Source organism: Aethina tumida, chromosome 4 (assembly GCF_024364675.1).
Source record: "Aethina tumida isolate Nest 87 chromosome 4, icAetTumi1.1, whole genome shotgun sequence".
Lineage (NCBI taxonomy): Eukaryota > Metazoa > Arthropoda > Insecta > Coleoptera > Nitidulidae > Aethina > Aethina tumida.
Genome location: NC_065438.1, coordinates 24461260 through 24480625, shown reverse-complemented (window position 1 = coordinate 24480625; position 19366 = coordinate 24461260). Strand labels below are relative to the sequence as shown.

Here is a 19366-nt window from a genome sequence, read left to right as displayed (position 1 = left end):
TTGAAAGAAAAAAAAGGCAGAATTTTCTTCTAATCTTGTAATGTGTGTTGCGTAAAGAGTTACAAAAACATAACCTTAAAGTACTGTAAACAAACCTCGTTGTGGAATTCTTCAAATTAGTTGTTTATTTCATAAATATACATAAAAATGGAGGACAGTAAACAGGTGAAGTTATCCAAAGGGATTTTAGACATGAAGTTTATGAAAAAAACACGTGAGCGTGTTTTAAAAGAGGCAGACGATGCGGAAGGTAAAGCGATGTATAGCGACGAGATCACCGAAGAAATGAAACGTGCGGGCAATACTATATTCATCGAGACCAGCTTGACGCTATGCAAAGACCTGATTGATGGTAGAATGTCTTTTGGTGGTATGAATCCTGAGATCGAAAAGTTAATGTCAAATGACTACTTGAAGAAATTGGAACAGAGCGAGAAGAAAAAGGAAACTGAGATTTCTGATGTCGAAATGGCAAAGGGATATTCGACTGCTGTTGACCTGATCAGCAAGAAATTTCAAAAGGGACGACCCAGAAGTAAAAATAAGAAATTTGTTAAGCCAGACGAAAATGAGGAATACTGATGTATATTGTGATAATTTAATGATAAAAATGCATGTTGAAATTGATTTTTTTTGTAATAAAACACAGTGGTTAAAAATTCAATTCTTATTTTTAGAAATATAACGTATAACTGCAAATATACAAGTTTCTCAATATTTTTGTTATTCATTTAGTATGTTTCAAATTAACTATTTACATCATAAAATTATGAATTATCTATAATAAATATAATAAAGAGAGTTATATCAAATGACACCAACCGAAAACTTCACGACCAACGAGAGAAAATGTCAATAAATCAATGAAAATATTAAAGAATTCAATCAATCACTCAACCAACCAGTGGTGCGAATGGTTTTGTACGCGATACCCAGATTGCATGTCATTTGACCAGTCAAAAAAAAAAAACAAGTGTTAGTCCAAATGACTGGTAGAATGAGGTTGATTCTCCTTCGCCCTCGTTGAGGCCCATTCCACAAAATCATCAATGAGTACTGGCCACGCACCTTCCTCGTCGTAATTACTCATGTCGTCCGCGATTTGTTGAGCAAAATCTAACAGTAAATTCCATGTGTCCTTTGGAATTGATCTCTTGTGATTTTCCTGTAGAAAACACATAATTATTCAGTTGTTGTTGCAAATTTTGTAATTTTACCTGTAGAAAAGTACACCACAAATCCAGAAACTTGAATTTTCCTTTCAGCACAATGTTCCAGTAGGCAATGGCCATTTCCAAGTCAAGGCCCTTCTGTCCAGGATTTTTGGCATAGTTGAATGTGAAATGATAGAAATCTTTGAATTTGTAGCTATCCCGCAACTCATTCTCCAATGTGGGCAGCCTTGCTTTTAATTTATCAATATTATCACACCCCAGTTCCGTCATCCCAGTTACGAATTCATCTCTGGTGAATTCACATTGTGTTGCTGCTTTGAATTTCCACGCAATTATCAATACGAGTTTGCTTTCAGGTGGCAGACTCAAATCATCTAAGAACTTCATGATACCATCAACCGTGATTTTGTCTGGCTCGTTCGGATCTTTGTAGCGTGAATAGAGCGAGTCCAGCTTCTTTTTGTCGACGCTGCGTGGTTCTTTGTAGTAGGCATCTGGATTTTGGAAGTAGTTGTCACTGGCCAGGTCCAATTTCCAGTCATTCTGTGTAAGGCAATAGATCGCAGTATTTTCGCCCGTTTGCGTAAACGAGATGAACTTTTTTACTTTCTCTCGCTGTGAGGATTTCAATTTGTGCTGCAAAATCCCGATTAGTTTACGGTTATGTTTTTGAACAATAGACAATAATACAAGTGCACAATAATACAGTGACAGGTTGACGGTGGTGGGAAAATGGGATTTTTTGGTTTTGGGTTGGTTTTCCATAGAACTTTTACCTACCATTGTAGCGAGTATGTTAATCACTAACAGTTTATTAACAAAGAGAAACCATTTGATCAGTGTTTCTTTTATTTTTGCAGTATTTTTCAAAATAACCTCAAAAGAGTGCATAAACAAGGCTGACACACTCAATGTTGCCAACTGCACTACACTTTTACTTTCTCTTACTACTTTTCAAGTTTTCTCTTTCCAGAAAACTTTCATTTTAACTTTCTTTTTTAATTTTTCATAATTACTTCAATAATCGCCGGACGTCGAATTTTTTTGTTTGTTTTAGAATTATAAGTTGAACAAATAGTAAATATAAATAAAATAAATATGTCACGGGTCTTATGCAACCCAGTACATCAAGAAATACAAATTTCGATAAGGAACATTTGAAAAAAATGTACCAATTTTTAAACAAACTAAAACGATAATATAAAATATATGAAACAAATTTATAAATGAAAAGTTCTTTTCCAACATAATCTTTAGGTCAAATCTTCACTTAAAAGGTGCATTTTAACTACCACCATCTGTGGAAATAAAAACATTCCCTGAAAATGTTCCCCATATCAATAAAAATAACAACTACACCATTCAAAACAATAATTCGCACATACAAAACAAACAATGTTCGTGTTCGATTTGCTCCGAGTCCCACAGGTAACCTCACATTTTTTCTGCTTCACCTACAGACTTCTCAAATATAAACAATTTTTAGGGTATTTGCATTTGGGGGGCCTACGCACAGCTCTTTACAATTATCTGTTCGCGAAGGGCAGAAACGGCAAATTTATATTGCGCATCGAAGACACGGATCAAAGCAGGTTGGTGTATGGGGCCACACAACAGTTGCAGAGCGATTTAGAGTGGTGCGGTATTCGAATTGACGAAGGCCCAAGTAAGGGGGGTAATTACGGACCTTATTTACAATCACAACGTTTACATTTATATAGGTACTATTGTTCTTTCTTTTTTCTGTGTGACAAAGTAAAGTTCTAAATTTAACTTATTAAGCATAGGTTGAGGGTTTTAATTTTCTTTTAGAGAACAAGTTAACAAATTATTAGAAAAAGGGGCAGCATATAGGTGTTTCTGTACAGATAAAAGGTTACAATTAATTAGGAAAGAAGCACTGAGAGCTCAGGAAGTACCAAAGTATGATAACAAATGTCGCAGTTTGTCAAAGGAAGAAATTCAATTAAAGTTAGACAATGGCGAACCGCACTGTATTCGTTTCAAAGTAAAAAACTTGAATCCATTAATTGACACATTTAGAGCTTATGTAATTTTAGTTAACTGATGATGAAGACACTTTTACTGATTTGATTTATGGCAAAATAACTTATAACGTTTTCCTCAATGAAGGCGACCCGATAATTTTAAAAACTGACGGTTTTCCTACATACCATTTCGCAAACGTGGTCGATGATCATTTTATGGAAATCAGTCACGTTTTGCGAGGTGTTGAATGGCAAATTTCCACCATGAAACACATTCTGCTTTACAGGTGGTGACTGAATATATATATATAAAATCAGTTTCGAAAGTGTTTTGTTTTATAGAGCGTTCGGTTGGAACCCACCTGTTTTCGGTCATCTTCCACTTTTGATGAACGCGGATGGCACGAAGTTAAGCAAAAGACAAGGTGATATTAAAATTAGTTCGTACAGAGAAAAACATGTATTCCCACTGGCTTTGCTGAATTTTATCGTGCAATCCGGAGGCGGTTTTGCCAAAGATTTAGAGAAAAATGTCAAACCAAAGTGTCATACTATTGAAGAGTTATCGAAACAGGTATAAAACATGTTTTACGAATCAAAAAATATATTCGTTTGTGTATTATTACAGTTTGACATTAGTAAAATCAAAAACCATTCAGGCAGATTAATGCCAGAGAGGCTGTTGGAATTCAACAGACTAGAACTGAAGAGAAGATTAGAAAATAAGGCAGAAGAAATTCAATTGATAGTTGAAGTACAGCATTTATTAAAAATAACATATCCCGATCGGTAATTTTTATTAAATAATCACCGAATAAATTATAAAAACCATATATTTAGTATTGTAGATAACACACTGCAAGACAAAGTGGATTACATAAGAACTATTTTACATTGGTCTGTAAATAGAATAGGAAAATTATCGGATTTATTCAATAAAGACTTGGAATTTATTTGGATTGTGCCCAGAAATTATGACACATCAAAATTAAACCTTACCGCAGTCGAAAATTTCAAGAACCGATTACAAGAATTCGAAATACTGGATAAAGACGAATTGAACGTTTTCCTCAAAGAATTCAGTACCGAGAATGGCATTAAATACGGGGAATTTATGAAAACCTTACGAACCGTTTTAAGTGGACTAATGGTATAATCATAATTTTTAAAAATTAATTTATTGAATGTAATTTTAAATTTTTAGGAGGGACCAAGTGTGGCAGAAATGATTGAAATTTTGGGAAAGGAAAACACAATTTTTAGACTGAATGAATGTTTGAAATTTAAAGAAAATGTGTAAATGTATATTTGTTATGTAATTTTTATTATTTTAAAGCAATTGTTAAATAAATTTGATATAAGAAAGTTTGCTTCACTTGTTAAAAAATTGGTGAAGGAGCCGGTAGTAAAACCTAAATATTGCTTATTTAATAAAATATAACTGGTAAAAATCGCGTAGGAAACATATATTATAATTGTGATTTAGTAAAAAACTATTAATTCCCATCTGAACGATACATCTTGAGTAATTTGTATTGTTTACCTAATCATAAATATTCATTTAAAATTAATAATCGATTAATTAACTCCTGGGAGCTGGTCTTACGTCCAAATATTACAATTCCGGTAGCGATTAATTAATCATGTAGTCGGTTCCAATTAATTTGGATTAAATCCATATTCGGCTTGTACGATTTACTTTGTTTTTGTTTCTGATAAACATGCGGTTTTGAAAGTCTCGCCTTGAGAGGATTCTAAACGAAATTACTTAAATCATGCGTGGGACACTTTGAATATTTATTAAATTTCGATTTCAGTAATTACTGTAAATCATCGTGTGACATTGTTGAAAACTGAATATATTATTTTATTATGCATCAAATTACTAATGTATTATTTTCAATTTAATTTAATCACAGTCATTTAGCAAGTTGTTTGTTTTACATTTTTCAAAAAGTACTAATAGCAAAGTAGTAATTTATTGATTTCATGGTCAAAAGTTATAGTCATTAATCAATTATGATTTTATATTAACATTTATTACATTATTCCTTATTACTTTCTCACGTTTATTGAGTGTTTTATTTTTAGAAACATCAAAGACATTTAATCTGAGACAAAAATGTCTTGTGGTTTTCCTAAAAATGTCATATCAACATCATTTCTAAGAAGTGTAGAAAATTTAAACGTGCAAAGAATGTGTATTAATAATTCATACGACCCCAGTAATTATTTACGATCAATCATTAAATTTCTATCTGAGGACGGAATATTCGCAACAATCTTCCTCCGGGTGAAGTTTAAGAAATATGCGTGATCAGACGACATTTATATAAAAACATCGAATTTTTTGCATAATTTGGAGGTTGATTTCTTCAAATTTGAACAATTGCGCAAGTCCCGTTGGGCATTATTCATTATTAAAAGAGTGCGACCTCACTGTCTAAAAAAATACGAACAGGAAAACGCGCCTCGGAATTTAGGGGATACGTATAAAAACGTATGTGAATTTCGCGTAATTATTCATTCTTCACTCATTGTTTCAACAACAACTACAATGTTCAAAAATGTAAGTTTTTTTTTTTTATTTTTAGTGCTGCTAGTTTTAGTTTGTGTGGGCGTATGTGAGTGAGAACAAATAATTTTGGTGGATTAACTGAAAATTTCTTAATGAAACTTTTATTACATTTTAATAAAATTAATAAATAAATTAATAATTTACAAATTTTAGTATTTCAAATTTTAAATATTATTTAATATTCCATCACATCAATAAATAAAAATAATGTACTATATTTTAATATTAATGTGGTATGACTACCAATAAATTTAAGTTTTTACTATTTTATATTCATATTTTTTTTGGTTTTATAGATATAACTTATCAGTTAGTATTAGTTTTATTTTGAAACTTAATAAATTTGAAAGGTAAAACTCAGAGTTTGTAAACTCAATTATAGTATAACTTCTAATAGGTTGTAATGATGTTTTTAAAATTAAAAATTGTAATTTAGTTATGGGTCAAAAATATATATTTAAAAGTAAATTAGATTATCCATTGCTTCTAGACATATTTTTACATAAAATTCTGTTATTAATCAATCCAAAGAAACAATTAAAAAGTATTTTTCCATCGTTTTTAATTAATATTTCGTCAACGAAGTGATCCAAGTGTGTCCATAATCTGAATCCGTCTTTACATAATCGCGCGAATATATAGCCAGAAATAAATAAAACATTTAAATATTCAGACCTTGGGATGCGACAGTTTATGGTAAATTCCACCTCATGTTTGATCTAATATCCGAAGATGCTTTTTAAATGTCACATATTTGCATATTTAAATCCCAATCTTTATGGGTTGGGCTTTGTATAATTATTATCATAACTCATTTATGTTCAGATTATTTTCGGTTTTGCCTTTATCACTGTTGCCTTTGCGGCAACCACAAGAATTTTATCACCATTACCGGACCTGCATTTTCCTCCACCGCTGAAAGTAACGCCGGGCGATGGAAACCAAATCAAAATCCTCAGACAAGAGCAGGATATCCGTCCGGACGGAAGCTACCAATGGGGGTAAGTATCAATTCGCTCACATAAACGAGAAACGAAACTCTTGACGAATTTATTTAGGTATGAGACAGAAAATGGAATAGTCGCCCAGGAACAGGGACAACTGAGACAAATCTCTAAGGACGAATCGGCGATGCAGGCACAAGGACAATTCGCTTACGTGTCGCCGGAGGGTGAACCCATCCAACTGTCTTACATCGCCGATGAGAACGGTTTCCAACCGCAAGGGGCACATCTTCCTGTTCCACCGCCGATTCCAGCTGCCATACAAAGAGCCTTGGAATGGCTGGCCAAAAACCAGAAGTTGTAAAATTTAACTAAACGATTATTCGTTCCACTAGTCTTCTGTTGTTTATGTATCGATTAAAAACTAATTGTTTTGGATTGTTGTTGTTTTATTTGATGGAAAAAATATGACATTTCTATTAGTTAAATTCAAGGATTAAAACATAAAACGTTCCGTTTTTTGTTGTGTGCTATCTTATATATGGTGCAGTGAATGTAACATTAACATTCCGAAACGAAACTGGTTTTGATTACCGCTCATCTCATTTGTTCTTTCGTTGGTTCACAAGGATTCGAATTGCTCGCTTCCTCCTTTAACAATTTTGCGAAGTTGGCCTAAAGTCATATTTAAGCGTTCTTGACTTTAAAACTCTACATTGTTTCCTGGTGATTTAGAACAAATGTTCAAATAGTTATTGTGTTTGAGTACAGTCGATGACATCATGTGAACTGTTCGCAAAAGTTCTAACGAAATTGTAAATTTTTTGGCAAAGATTCGCTTTCAGAATAATAATAAAGTGGCGCACCTGCAAAATTTGAGAGAAAAAATTCAAAACCATATCATAAAACCGTAATTCTTCAAGGACAGCAACTAATTCTGCACGAAGATGTTCAGTGTCTACATCAGTGACATTTACACACGATCTTTCACACACACTACGAAAAAAAACACCTGCAAGATTGTTATGAATTAATTTTATCGCATTTTTGTGGACTGCGTTATTTTCGATGAGTCACTCCGGTTTAAATCATAGAAATGATGGTATATCAACTAATATTTTATACTTTGCTTACTGAAATTGATCATTAATTCTATTAAAAGTAAACAAATTTTACTTATTGCCTTTGTATTTATTTACATATCGGGTGATTTACTTTCATTTTTAATAAAATTGAAATCTTCTTTTTCACACTGAATATTATCTTCTTCCTTTACGTTTTTCTGTAGCTCTTCTAAAATTTTTTGAACCGTTCTGATCTTCGTCATAACTTTCTCCTTTTGTTCCTCAGAAAAAATATTAATTTTAGTCAGAAAATTTAGTTTAGATTTGAGGCAATTGTCCATCACTTTCAATAGTCCCTCGTTGCTTCCATCTAACTTTTTTGCTTCCACCTCCAACTCTCCCACCTCTTGAAGTATCTCTCCCAAAATTTTCTCGTATTGGTTATCGTGAACTTCCACATTCTCCTCATGGTTTTCGAAAGGATTTAACACTGGACTTACAAAATTACTGTCGAAAGGATTCTTGTCTTCTGGATAGAAGTTGTACTGTTCTTTAATCAGATCTTTTATGCTAGGCAACAATTCTCTCGAACAATCAGCCTCTTCGAACAATTCTAGACATTCCTCCAAGTATTTTAGTTGGAATTTATTCTGTTTGACCACCATTTTACATACTAACGCTAGTAACACTTGCCTGTCATCTGTACTCATTGTTCACACTTAAAATTATTAATTACTTAATGGTGTTTTATATTTTGAGGTTTTGTACTTACCGTAGGAAGAACATATGTGAAAATTTTTGTTAGATAAGCATTATCTTTAATAAATTGATCTCTTAATTGAGATAAACAGATCAGGAATATTAAAATTTTAATGTCAAGGATATTTTTTGTTAAACATATAATCTTTAGACATTCTTACATCTAATAATTTTGACGTTGAAATTCTTAAATCACATAATTCATTGGCAAAATGAACATTGGTTTTTTGTATGGGAAATTACTATCAGTTTTATACACTCAGTATTGTATACTCAATGACGAAACTTTTATCTTATTGTTTTTCACAATTTGCATTAATTTATCGCAGGTGATAAACAGATAAGCTTTATCTATGCACGTTTGTCACGAATGACAGACCATTCGTTGTGAGTTTGATTTTTTAAATTGTCGTGTATTTTCATTCCACAAACAAAACAAATAAGGTAACCAGCCATCAATTGTTCGACAACGTTTCACCTCACCGTCATCAATGATAGTTTTCAGAAATGACCAACTCATTGTAAAAGAATGGACACAATGGAGAACTCACGTATACTACTTGCCTTGTTCTGTAAAATCATCAACAAACTCGACTTCCAACAAATGGATTACCTCAAACAAATCATGATCCCGTTTCAGGAAGTAGAGGAGGCTTACGAACTATTAGAAACCATCAGAGGACTGATGGCAACCCACTACGAAGATCTGCAGGCCGAAGAAATAAGTGTGATCGAAGAACAAACTGTTGAAACTTCGTCGAGCAACGACATCAGCAAAGTTGAGGAGAAGCCGAAACTGCAAAAATTCGACAGTTACGCCGATCCCTATATGAGTTTAGAGTGGGAATACAGCGGTTACAGTTTGATCAGCGAAGATCAGTACAAGAATTCGATCGAACAGGTGTTCGAAGAGGTTAAAGAAATGGAAGTCGAAGCTAATGTTAGGAAAAATGATGAAGAGCTCTTGGAGGTGGTGAAGATGAATTTGAAATCCAATAAGAGGTTTTTAGAAGAAATGGACTTGGACAATTTGCCTGCATTGAATTCTAGACGAACGGAAGTTATCCAGAGGATTGAAGACCTGAGAAAAAGTATTGACAGTAATAAAAATCAGGAGGAAGAACAATTAATTGTTAATGAACTTGCAAAACCAGAAGAACAGGAATGCAAAATTGTCCAGCTGAAATCAGACGACAGTAAAGAAGAGTTTGTGAAGATAGAACCGGTTGATCCGTACAAACAACAATGTAAGGAAACAATAGAGCAAGTTTTGGAAGAAATTAAAGAAGTGGAGGTAGAAATAAACGATAAAGAAGAGAACGAAGAAGTAGTGGAAGTTGCACTAATAACTTTAAAATCCAGTCTTCGAATTTTGGAAGAGATGGATCTGGATGCATTATACGACTTGCAGTTACAAAAGAAGGAAGTTGTCGAGAAAATCGAGAGTCTTCGGAAGTTACTGATGGTTAAGAAAGTTGGCACGTGATTTGTGGATTTTATTCTTTAGTCACCTTATGGAAATTTGTGTGTTTAGATAGGAAATTAAATAAAAGTGACATAATTTATTCATTTAGTTGTTTTATGGTGTCATTAACAATGGATACAAGCAATTAATTAATACGATTTTTGTCGTTGGAATTAATAAAATAAACTAAACTGTGTGTTATCTATATTACACATCGAATTATATATCTTATACCCAAGTTTACGAATCGTTAATCAAAACTCGATTAAATCTGCATTTTATTATGGTTTTAGCTGTTGTTTTTTATATTTGACTAGTTTTTGGGTGGGCGAATAATATTAACTTTTTGGAATAAATTTTAGTATTATCGAAATGCCAATCGGTGCATTCAAGTGTCATAAAATATTAATTTTGGATTGGTTAATGGGAATTTAAAGCAAAACAAATTCATGGAAAATTTCATTGCAATAAATTGATTGCATTATTTAATATAATATGTACAAAAAAATAAATTTGGTCATTTTAAATAAAAACAAATAAAACAAATTTTTTGAATGCAGTTCAAAATTAAATAAATATGTGCATTTTGTATTAGTTTGTTATGATTTCTGTCCTGTTTTGTTGTTGATTATCGAGAAAAACCATAAAAGTTTATTAACCATGGTCATAAAAGTTATCTCACATTTGAACAAATTTGCCTGTGCAAAATCAATAAATAGGTACAGTTTGATGTCACAGATATCCACTTAAGTTCGACCTTAGTTCTTGCGCACAATTTGAATTTTACAAGTAAGACCTTTTATCTGAATCCGAAATAATCGAAATACCAATTCAGGCTATTGACCGGTTAATAAATTAAAAAAAAAATCATCGTTAAATAATCGCCATTGTAACCTGCCCAACGAGATCTCATCTCCACACTCGTCACCTATAAATACTAGGATTTTTCTCAAATGTGTCACTCCCGATCCAGAATCCATTGTGTTCGCATCAAGATGATGAAATTCGTAAGTGAATGCGAATGAAATCAAATCGGATGGCCCTTATAATTATTTTGGTTTTGTTAAAGGTGATTGTGTCAGCCCTCGTGGCTTTCGTTGCCGCCGACGTTTCCCACTTGGTGCGTCCCGCTTTCCGCCAACCCGCCTACCACCAGCCCGCCTTCCACCAACCTGCCCCAGTAGCCGCCCCCGTCATCAAGGCCGTGCCAGTTGCCGCCGGACACGGAGCCGAAATCGCCATTGTCAGCTTGAAGAACGACATCTCCCCTGAAGGCAGCTACGACTGGGCGTAAGTAAAAGCTATAATTAATTGCTTGTTCAATTTGATAATGCAATTTTGGAGTTAAAAATTTGGGTTAGGTCAACGGAAGGTAATTGGACGACAGCGAAATTCTTAATAAGCATTCCACAAATTCTTCACATTAAAAATTTCAAGACGTTTAAATATGAAGTAACGTGGTATGAAATCAGTTAATTCCAATTTCATAATTTCCATCTCGTGGATGATGTAACAAGGAACCTTGAACTTCATCGTCCGGATTATTACATTATTATTTTCCCGCCTGATCTTTTATTAATGACTCGAAATGTTAAACTACATATCGTCTTCTCACTTTTGCATATTAATCGAACATTAACACTCAATCCGTTTTTTCTTTCGTCAAATGTTAATTCCTAAAATAAATTATTAACCGGTTACTCCGTGAGGTTTCTAAACAAATAATATCCATCATTTGATACAGTTACCAAACCGCCAACGGAATTGCCGCCCAAGAATCCGCCCAAATCCGTGCCCTTGGACCAGAACAAATCGCCAAGGCCGCCCAAGGTTCCTTCCAATGGACCTCTCCCGAAGGAGTACCAGTAGCTATCCAATACGTAGCTGACGAAAACGGTTACCAACCATCCGGTGACGCTATCCCACAACCACCACCAGTACCATTGGCCATCCAAAGGTCTTTGGAATGGATCGCTGCCCATCCACAACCACAAGAACCACTCAGGAGATTCTAGATTAATTTTGACTGTTTTTTGAACGATGCTGTGAGATTATTTTAATAAAAAATTAATTAGATACACACTGAAGTTTGACATTTGCCCTTTATAAATGTGTTTTATTGCTTAAAGAGAATAAAAAACGGAATATACATAAAAATAATCTACAAATTACAAATAATAGATAATAGATACAAATATAAATAAATAAATAAATAAATATTTTGTTATAATATTAATATTATCATTGCATATTATAAACATTTTCATACGTAAAAAGTTTGTTTTAAACATTTATTCAAATACAGTATTACCATAATTGATTATTTCAAGGTTTAAATCAGACGCATTCTTATAAAATAATTGTGTAAGATTTATACATAAATCAAAGCTCATCAAATTCGACCTACAAATTTCTGAGTTTCTTATTCATTTAATAAAACTATTTTTTAACCTTGTTGTTTTTTATACAAATTTTTATACAATATTATTTTAAAATTAAAAAAATGGAATTCGTCTTGTGGGTAAAATTTTATTTAGTACCAATAACATTTCTAAAACAATTTTTAAAATATTATTTTATTATTCAAACCTGACTGGTGTAAAAGAAGTTTATTTTAGGAATATTATTGGTACATGGTACATACAAATTATTATTTTATCATTCAAATCTGACTGGTGTAAAAGAAGTTGGTTTGAACTTTGAATCTGAAACAAGTAATTTCCATGACGTCAATTTTTCCAATAGAATATTTATGGTTCAAAATTATAAAATAATTTATTTAATAAATTAAAAAAAATGTAAATTCTTCTCCTTGTCATAATATATGCGTAACAATATGAATCCGATTACAAAACAAATGTGTATCCAAAACGTGGTGACATTTAACTGCGTTAATGAAACCATCTCAGTATAAAAGCAGATGATCTTGATAACCACCATCAGTACAGAAACTGTCTCATCCACCAACAAGATGATGAAACTGGTAAGGAACCATCGTCAGTGCTCCAAAGTGACAAAGGTGCTAAAAGAGTGTATTTCAGATTGTTTGTTTGGCACTTTTCGCCACAGTCTACGGTGACGTCAGCCACCTGTTGCGCAGACCCTCCAACCAAATTCTGACACCCCTGCAGCCAGTCAGGGCTCCAGTTTACCATCCCGTTCAAACCGCCCCCGGACAAGTGATCGCCATCCTCCGTCAGGAATCTGACATCAGCCCCGACGGCAGCTACAGATGGGCGTAAGAAAACTATTTCCCTCCACCAGTGCAGTGCAATACAAGTGTTTTTGTTTTATTTTAGTCTTGAAACCGAAAACGGAATCGCCGCCCAGGAACAAGGTGTTGGAGCTCAATCTGCTCAAGGAAACTTCGCCTGGACTTCCCCCGAAGGAGTACCAGTAGCCATCCAATATGTAGCCGACGAAAACGGTTACCAACCATCCGGTGATGCCATCCCACAACCACCACCAATCCCAGCCGCCATCCAGAGATCTTTGGAATGGATCGCCGCCCATCCACCACCACCAGAGAACAAGAGATTCTAAATGTGTTTTAGTGTGATTAAGGATACTGTTTTTGTTTATTAAGTAAATAAATATTTTAACAAGTTAATTGTTGTCTTAAATAAATATTATTACATTAACATTTGTATGAAATTTAAAAGGGTAATTTATCAATATTTCTTAAAATTTATGTCTTGAAAAGCATTTATTATGCTAATTTTATTACTCTACAAATGATTATATGGTTTTAACATTTCTTCTTATTAACTTTAAAAGGATTATTTATCAATAAACAAAGGTATTTCTGTCCACGTAATAGAAATCAATATTTTATGTGATCCATAAATTCATATTACATCATACATAATCGATTCATTGCTAGTTGTATAATGAGTAAGAAAGAAAGTAAATTATGAACGTTAACAAATCGTTAATCAACGGATCTACTATTATTATAGGTGTTTATAAATGCTTAACAGTTATTAATATACTCTTTAAATGACTATGTATTTGGCCAAAGGACAAATTTACAAAAATATTAATGTTGAAATTAGAAAATGAATAAAAATTGCATATGAGTAAAAAACAAATCATCATTCAACAAATATATTTGTATTGTAGTAAAATAATTGTTGTAAATACTAGTTTCATCCTCACTTATGAATAAACATTAAAAATCAATAAATAAACTGAAAGCACCGGTTTATAAAATGAATACAATCCACAGTTTTATTAATTAAATATTAATAAGCAACATCTAGTCGTTTAATTTATGACGACTTAATTACAAAAATCCCGAATAAATTGCATCCTGATAAGAGATGATAAAAAATTTGAAATGCAAAAATGTGACCTCCCTATAATCCATACTGGTGACATTTAAGTGGAGAAAAAAAATCATAAAACCCGAATTCGCATCCGCACCAACTATAAAAGATTGCATCCCGAAAGGAATCGTCAATAGTGTTGTGACTGTTGTAGTGATTGTGACAAAATGATGAAAATTGTGAGTACGCACATAAATTTAGTGTTTGGTGACTAGTGACTTTGATTTAATAGTTGTGTTTCAAGTTGTACAAGTTGAGAGTTTCGCCAAATAAATTTCCATTTTTTAGATCGCTCTCGCTGTACTCCTCGGCGTTGCCTTAGCCGACGTTTCCCACCTGGCTTCTCAGGAAATCCCGATCCTCCGCTCCGAATCCGACATCACTCCCGAGGGAAGCTACAAATGGGCGTAATTAAACCATCGCATATACTCCGAGACACGTTCATAATGTTTTCGTTTCAGTTATGAAACTGGCAACGGAATCGCCGCCCAAGAACAAGGTCAAGGCGCCGTGTCCGCTCAAGGAAGCTTCTCCTGGACCGCACCCGAAAACATCCCGATCGCCATCCAATACGTGGCTGACGAGAACGGTTACCAACCATCCGGTGACGCCATCCCACAACCACCACCAATCCCACTCGCCATCCAGAGGTCTCTTGAATGGATCGCCGCTCACCCACCACCACCAGAAACCAGAAAATTCTAAATCTTAGATTAATGCTTGTACAAATCGATAATAAATTTACTAAAAAGTATTGCGATTTTTTATGAGAAATCTTATAGTAAAATACTAATATTAAAATTATTCATTTTTGTCCAAAAAATTGAATGTCTATGTAACCAATTTTGATGCTGGAAGGTTCATTTTTGGCACACACGTTAAACAAGAACTATTCTGTCTGTCGGAGCTGTCATTAGTAATTGGAAATTTTAGTGTTATTTATGATTAATTTTGTCGATTTTATAATATTGACTTCGTTATTTTCATTGATCAAAATCTATCTAGGTTTAGAACATGGCATAACCATTTTATATATAATTATATCTTAAATTTATAAATCTAAAAATATAAGAGTCTAAGGGAAATGAAATGTTAAAAATAAGTTAGAAAAGTAATTCTATTGAAAAAATCATTATCCATAAACTTTTAATGAAAAGTTAGATAAAATCACCCTGTATAGTTATCAATTGTACTCATAATTTTATATACTTGCAATATAAAATTTTAAGGAAAACATACTTAAATTTAATCTTAATAACAACAATAGAAAAAAAAAGTTAAATTACTTTATTAAATAGACATACTTTCACAAATTTATAAATTATTTAACAGATTTTTTTTCTCGCCTATTTTTATTATTTTATAAAATATCAAAATTATATTAATAATATCAATATGATTTGATATAAATAATGACAGTTAGTTATTTATGAAAGTCTATATTAAAAATATACTTATAATTCTATTGGAAAAATCATTATCCATAAACTTTTAATGAATAGTTAGATATAATCACCCTGTATTGTATTCATAATTTTGTATACTTGCAATATAAAATTTTAAGGAAAACATATTCAAATTTAATTTTAATAACCACAATAAAAAAAAATACTTTATTAAATAGACATTTTTTCACAAATTTATAAATTATTTAACTGATTTTTTTATCGCCTGTTTTTATTATTTTATAAAATATCAAAATTATATTAATAATAATAATATGATTTGATATAAATAATGACAGTTAGTTATTCATGAAAGTATATACTATAAATATACTTATAAATAAATCTAAAGATAGAATAATATTTTTATTAAACAAAAAAACAACATTTATGAATGACCAAAACTCATTAGTAATTTGATACTTGCAAAATTACCAATGAAAAAAATTAATTAATTCCGCCGACGGACAATTAAATAATACTGAAACATATGAAATACCACCACCAATTTTACCCCCGAGCGTTTTGCATCTAACGCAACGACATTTAACCTCCGACTATAAAAGCGGCGTCATTATTTTTATCAATTCAAAGTGAATTTACACACGCTGCATCCAACAACAATCTGCAACGATGATGAAACTGGTGAGTTAACGCTTCCTCAAACCGCAACAATAAAGTCAAGGACGAAGAAGAAAGATTCACGGTTCGTTTTTTCAGGTTGTTGCTTGTGCTCTTTTCGCCATTGCCTTGGCCGATGTTTCGCACCTCTTGAGGAAACAGCCCCAGCAATATTCACCCGGACAGGAGATCCCGATCTTGCGTCAGGAGTCCGACATTACTCCCGAGGGAAGCTACAAATGGGCGTAAGTGGAATGCTTCTAATTAATTCCAGAGTTGTAAACAATCGTTGGTCGTCCTTAACATTAAAGCGCCGTCATAAATAATAATAAATAAATTATTTTTGATTAAAGGCTAAACATTTACCGTGTAATTGTGGAATATTTTAACTCTTACGAATGATTTCTCGTAAAGATTATAGTTTCACAATAGATGCTGCTAAATATTTATGTTTAGTACCTTACCCCAAATAATTATTAAATAAACATTTTCTTAAACAGTTATGAAACTGGCAACGGAATTTCCGCCCAAGAACAAGGCCAAGGAGGAGTCTCCGCTCAAGGAAACTTTGCCTTCACATCCCTGGAAGGAGTGCCAGTAGCCATCCAATACGTGGCTGACGAAAACGGTTTCCAACCTTCCGGAGACTCCATCCCTCAACCACCACCAATCCCAGAAGCCATCCTCAAGTCCATCGCTTGGAACGAGGCTCATCCAGAAAAACCGGAACCACAGAGCAACAGGAGATTCTAAATTATAAATAAATCGTCTCATTGATGTTATTCGTGTGTAAATATATTTTTGTAGGTAAAATGAATAGTTAAATAAAAATGATTGCGATTGATATTTGTGGTTTATTTTCCTGTTGAAATGATTTAGTTTAAATCAACACAAATACGATTCCAAGTATTTTGATTGTTTTTCCAATAAACATTTTCTTAAGGAGTTATGAAACTGGCAACGGAATTTCCGCCCAAGAACAAGGCCAAGGAGGAGTCTCCGCTCAAGGAAACTTTGCCTTCACATCCCTGGAAGGAGTGCCAGTAGCCATCCAATACGTGGCTGACGAAAACGGTTTCCAACCTTCCGGAGACTCCATCCCTCAACCACCACCAATCCCAGAAGACATCCTCAAGTCCATCGCTTGGAACGAGGCTCAACCAGAAAAACCTGAACCACTGAACAACAGGAGATTCTAAAATGTAGAAAAATCTACTCATTTATGTGATTCGTGTGTAAATATATTTTTGTAGGTAAAATGAATAGTTAAATAAAGATGATTGTGATTGATATTTATGGTTTATTTTCCTGTTGAAATGATTTACTTTAAATCAACACAAATACAATTCCAAACATTTTCAAATTATTTATTTTTTAAAAAAATAAATTGCTATATTCATATTTATTTAAAAATTTAATTATTAACATTGCTAAATTCACATTTATTTATAAATTTAATAATTATTTTTTTTAATAAACTGTTAAATTTATATTTATTTTTAAATTTAATAAAAATTAAAATATTATGTTAGTAAATTATTTATAATTTTGTGGATTTTAAAGGTCAATTAAGAAAAAAATTATAACCTTTATATTTATATAATTATAATGTGAAATTAACTATTTATGTATCTATTTAATGTAAAATATGATGATATAAAGAATTTTATATATAGTTGGAATTTTTTATTTTGTTATGTTAAAGATTTACTATTTCTGACAGAATTATATTCTAATTATATATATTTAAATTATATAAATAATTTGTTGTCAATTATAAAAATTGTGAATGCCTTATCTTTAAATAATTATTAATTATGGTGTTTTTTCTTATAAAAATCAGTGACTAGTAAAGAAATACAACATTTATTTGTAATTTTTTTATTCTTAACCTAACTGTACAGATGTTATTTCGCAATCACGAAACTTAAACTCTGAGTTGTGGTTCTGGGTGGGCGGCGATCCATTCCAAAGCCCTTTGGATGGCAATTGGGATTGGTGGTGGTTGTGGGATGGCATCACCGGATGGTTGGTAACCGTTTTCGTCGGCAACATATTGGATGGCTACTGGTACTCCTTCGGGGGAAGTCCAGGCAAAGTTTCCTTGAGCGGATTGAGCACCTACACCTTGTTCTTGAGCAGCGATTCCGTTTTCGGTTTCATAACTGGAAAAATATGTATTTTTTAATGATATCATCGGTGAAAAATTGTTCGGAACGGATGTCGTCAAGGTTTATTGTTCTTATTATCTGTGATATCTTCGATTCCGGTTTATAACATCTTCTGTGAAATTATGGAAATTTGCATTCTCTGCTGGGCATGTAATAAATTTTATTGAATTTATTTTCATAATTTGAAGGTAAATGACAAAAATCTAAAGAAGATTTATTACATTTGAGACTACCACGTGTATTCATTAGATAATCCAATTTGGAATTTAATTAAGTTTTATAATGCCTAACGAAACTCTTAAATATAATTGAAATAATAAATTTTATTAACACTTACGCATATCTGTAGCTTCCATCTGGGCTGATGTCGGATTCCTGACGAAGGATCCTGATTTGTTGTGGGATGTTGAGGTGGGACACATCGGCGGCAACAACGGCCAACACGGCGGCGGCTACGATCTGCAAAGAAAGTATAATTTGTAAATTTTTGTCGTTAAAACTTTCGTCAATTGTCTTTACCAGTTTCATCATTTTGTCGTAGTGATTTGTGCGGGGTATGGGACACAATTGACAGGAAAAAATCCGTCCCCTCGATATTTATAGTCGTCGATTTTTTTCGACGGTTGCGCAATTGATTATTGTGTATTAACTTTTTCGTAGAAATCTGCATATAAATTAATGTCGTTTCAGGGACGGTCGCATATTTTCATATCTGTAAAGTATATTATCATCGGACGATGCCCAATCGAAAATCGTCTCGATTGTCTAACCGATTCGATTGTAGTTACAGTTTACGCTAGATCCTGTTATTTTCGACACGTTTCGACT

The 19366-nt window shown here is 32.7% G+C and overlaps 11 protein-coding genes across 12 annotated transcripts; 8 read left to right on the top strand and 3 right to left on the bottom strand.

Moving 5' to 3' along the window:
- Positions 1–717, top strand: LOC109603971 (M-phase phosphoprotein 6). The gene has a single exon (XM_020020482.2). The coding sequence runs from the start codon at positions 148–150 to the stop codon at positions 580–582; it is 435 nt and encodes a 144-aa protein (XP_019876041.1). The 5' UTR covers positions 1–147; the 3' UTR covers positions 583–717.
- On the bottom strand, positions 653–2123 carry LOC109603970 (DCN1-like protein 2). The gene is made up of 3 exons (XM_020020481.2): positions 1956–2123; positions 1218–1811; positions 653–1165 (listed from the first exon to the last, which is right to left on the bottom strand). The coding sequence occupies exons 1-3, from the start codon at positions 2064–2066 to the stop codon at positions 977–979; spliced, it is 894 nt and encodes a 297-aa protein (XP_019876040.1). The 5' UTR covers positions 2067–2123; the 3' UTR covers positions 653–976.
- Positions 2124–2299: 176 nt separating this feature from the next.
- On the top strand, positions 2300–4529 carry LOC109603977 (probable glutamate--tRNA ligase, mitochondrial). The gene is made up of 8 exons (XM_020020487.2): positions 2300–2603; positions 2662–2896; positions 2988–3183; positions 3236–3450; positions 3506–3737; positions 3792–3952; positions 4004–4313; positions 4368–4529. The coding sequence occupies exons 1-8, from the start codon at positions 2501–2503 to the stop codon at positions 4461–4463; spliced, it is 1548 nt and encodes a 515-aa protein (XP_019876046.1). The 5' UTR covers positions 2300–2500; the 3' UTR covers positions 4464–4529.
- Positions 4530–5171: 642 nt separating this feature from the next.
- LOC109603976 (endocuticle structural glycoprotein ABD-4) lies at positions 5172–7124 on the top strand. Its single transcript, XM_020020486.2, has 3 exons — positions 5172–5732; positions 6567–6742; positions 6800–7124. Exons 1-3 carry the CDS (start codon positions 5721–5723, stop codon positions 7047–7049), a joined length of 438 nt encoding a protein of 145 aa, XP_019876045.1. The 5' UTR covers positions 5172–5720; the 3' UTR covers positions 7050–7124.
- Positions 7125–7855: 731 nt separating this feature from the next.
- On the bottom strand, positions 7856–8708 carry LOC109603965 (uncharacterized). The gene is made up of 2 exons (XM_020020477.2): positions 8522–8708; positions 7856–8467 (listed from the first exon to the last, which is right to left on the bottom strand). The coding sequence occupies exon 2, from the start codon at positions 8457–8459 to the stop codon at positions 7881–7883; it is 579 nt and encodes a 192-aa protein (XP_019876036.1). The 5' UTR covers positions 8460–8467; positions 8522–8708; the 3' UTR covers positions 7856–7880.
- A 169-nt stretch (positions 8709–8877) lies between these two features.
- Positions 8878–10077, top strand: LOC109603982 (uncharacterized). Its single transcript, XM_020020491.2, has 2 exons — positions 8878–8952; positions 9007–10077. Exon 2 carries the CDS (start codon positions 9038–9040, stop codon positions 9992–9994), a length of 957 nt encoding a protein of 318 aa, XP_019876050.2. The 5' UTR covers positions 8878–8952; positions 9007–9037; the 3' UTR covers positions 9995–10077.
- Positions 10078–10833: 756 nt separating this feature from the next.
- Positions 10834–12053, top strand: LOC109603980 (endocuticle structural glycoprotein SgAbd-8). The gene is made up of 3 exons (XM_020020490.2): positions 10834–10980; positions 11043–11263; positions 11718–12053. Exons 1-3 carry the CDS (start codon positions 10927–10929, stop codon positions 11986–11988), a joined length of 546 nt encoding a protein of 181 aa, XP_019876049.1. The 5' UTR covers positions 10834–10926; the 3' UTR covers positions 11989–12053.
- An 876-nt stretch (positions 12054–12929) lies between these two features.
- Positions 12930–13583, top strand: LOC109603983 (endocuticle structural glycoprotein SgAbd-4). Its single transcript, XM_020020492.2, has 3 exons — positions 12930–12956; positions 13015–13211; positions 13273–13583. Exons 1-3 carry the CDS (start codon positions 12945–12947, stop codon positions 13514–13516), a joined length of 453 nt encoding a protein of 150 aa, XP_019876051.1. The 5' UTR covers positions 12930–12944; the 3' UTR covers positions 13517–13583.
- Positions 13584–14468: 885 nt separating this feature from the next.
- On the top strand, positions 14469–15055 carry LOC109603964 (larval cuticle protein LCP-17-like). Its single transcript, XM_020020476.1, has 3 exons — positions 14469–14480; positions 14590–14708; positions 14763–15055. Exons 1-3 carry the CDS (start codon positions 14469–14471, stop codon positions 15004–15006), a joined length of 375 nt encoding a protein of 124 aa, XP_019876035.1. The 3' UTR covers positions 15007–15055.
- Positions 15056–16309: 1254 nt separating this feature from the next.
- On the top strand, positions 16310–17581 carry LOC109603973 (endocuticle structural glycoprotein SgAbd-2). 2 transcript variants are annotated; one of them, XM_049966515.1, is made up of 3 exons: positions 16310–16391; positions 16467–16612; positions 17314–17581. In XM_049966515.1, exons 1-3 carry the CDS (start codon positions 16380–16382, stop codon positions 17564–17566), a joined length of 411 nt encoding a protein of 136 aa, XP_049822472.1. In that variant the 5' UTR covers positions 16310–16379; the 3' UTR covers positions 17567–17581. The 2 variants fall into 2 exon arrangements, with proteins under 2 accessions (XP_049822472.1, XP_019876042.1); XM_020020483.2 differs by lacking the exon at positions 17314–17581 and adding an exon at positions 16868–17211.
- A 652-nt stretch (positions 17582–18233) lies between these two features.
- Positions 18234–19180, bottom strand: LOC109603978 (larval cuticle protein LCP-22-like). The gene is made up of 3 exons (XM_020020488.2): positions 19058–19180; positions 18876–18997; positions 18234–18532 (listed from the first exon to the last, which is right to left on the bottom strand). The coding sequence occupies exons 1-3, from the start codon at positions 19067–19069 to the stop codon at positions 18295–18297; spliced, it is 372 nt and encodes a 123-aa protein (XP_019876047.1). The 5' UTR covers positions 19070–19180; the 3' UTR covers positions 18234–18294.
- Positions 19181–19366: the final 186 nt, after the last annotated feature.

Coding starts and splice junctions, on each gene's coding strand:
- LOC109603971 (XM_020020482.2), top strand. CDS start 148: ATGGAGGACAGTAAACAGGTGAAGTTATCCAAAGGGATTTTAGACATG.
- LOC109603970 (XM_020020481.2), bottom strand. CDS start 2,066: ATGCACTCTTTTGAGGTTATTTTGAAAAATACTGCAAAAATAAAAGAA. Junction 1,812..1,955: donor TTAACATACTCGCTACAATG/GTAGGTAAAAGT, acceptor GGGATTTTGCAG/CACAAATTGAAATCCTCACA. Junction 1,166..1,217: donor TGTGGTGTACTTTTCTACAG/GTAAAATTACAA, acceptor TGTTTTCTACAG/GAAAATCACAAGAGATCAAT.
- LOC109603977 (XM_020020487.2), top strand. CDS start 2,501: ATGTTCCCCATATCAATAAAAATAACAACTACACCATTCAAAACAATA. Junction 3,738..3,791: donor TTGAAGAGTTATCGAAACAG/GTATAAAACATG, acceptor GTATTATTACAG/TTTGACATTAGTAAAATCAA. Junction 3,953..4,003: donor AAAATAACATATCCCGATCG/GTAATTTTTATT, acceptor CCATATATTTAG/TATTGTAGATAACACACTGC.
- LOC109603976 (XM_020020486.2), top strand. Junction 6,743..6,799: donor GACGGAAGCTACCAATGGGG/GTAAGTATCAAT, acceptor GAATTTATTTAG/GTATGAGACAGAAAATGGAA.
- LOC109603965 (XM_020020477.2), bottom strand. CDS start 8,459: ATGAGTACAGATGACAGGCAAGTGTTACTAGCGTTAGTATGTAAAATG.
- LOC109603982 (XM_020020491.2), top strand. CDS start 9,038: ATGGACACAATGGAGAACTCACGTATACTACTTGCCTTGTTCTGTAAA.
- LOC109603980 (XM_020020490.2), top strand. CDS start 10,927: ATGTGTCACTCCCGATCCAGAATCCATTGTGTTCGCATCAAGATGATG. Junction 10,981..11,042: donor GCATCAAGATGATGAAATTC/GTAAGTGAATGC, acceptor GTTTTGTTAAAG/GTGATTGTGTCAGCCCTCGT. Junction 11,264..11,717: donor GAAGGCAGCTACGACTGGGC/GTAAGTAAAAGC, acceptor CATTTGATACAG/TTACCAAACCGCCAACGGAA.
- LOC109603983 (XM_020020492.2), top strand. Junction 13,212..13,272: donor GACGGCAGCTACAGATGGGC/GTAAGAAAACTA, acceptor GTTTTATTTTAG/TCTTGAAACCGAAAACGGAA.
- LOC109603964 (XM_020020476.1), top strand. Junction 14,709..14,762: donor GAGGGAAGCTACAAATGGGC/GTAATTAAACCA, acceptor TTTTCGTTTCAG/TTATGAAACTGGCAACGGAA.
- LOC109603973 (XM_049966515.1), top strand. Junction 16,613..17,313: donor GAGGGAAGCTACAAATGGGC/GTAAGTGGAATG, acceptor TTTCTTAAGGAG/TTATGAAACTGGCAACGGAA.
- LOC109603978 (XM_020020488.2), bottom strand. Junction 18,533..18,875: donor GATGGAAGCTACAGATATGC/GTAAGTGTTAAT, acceptor ATATTTTTCCAG/TTATGAAACCGAAAACGGAA.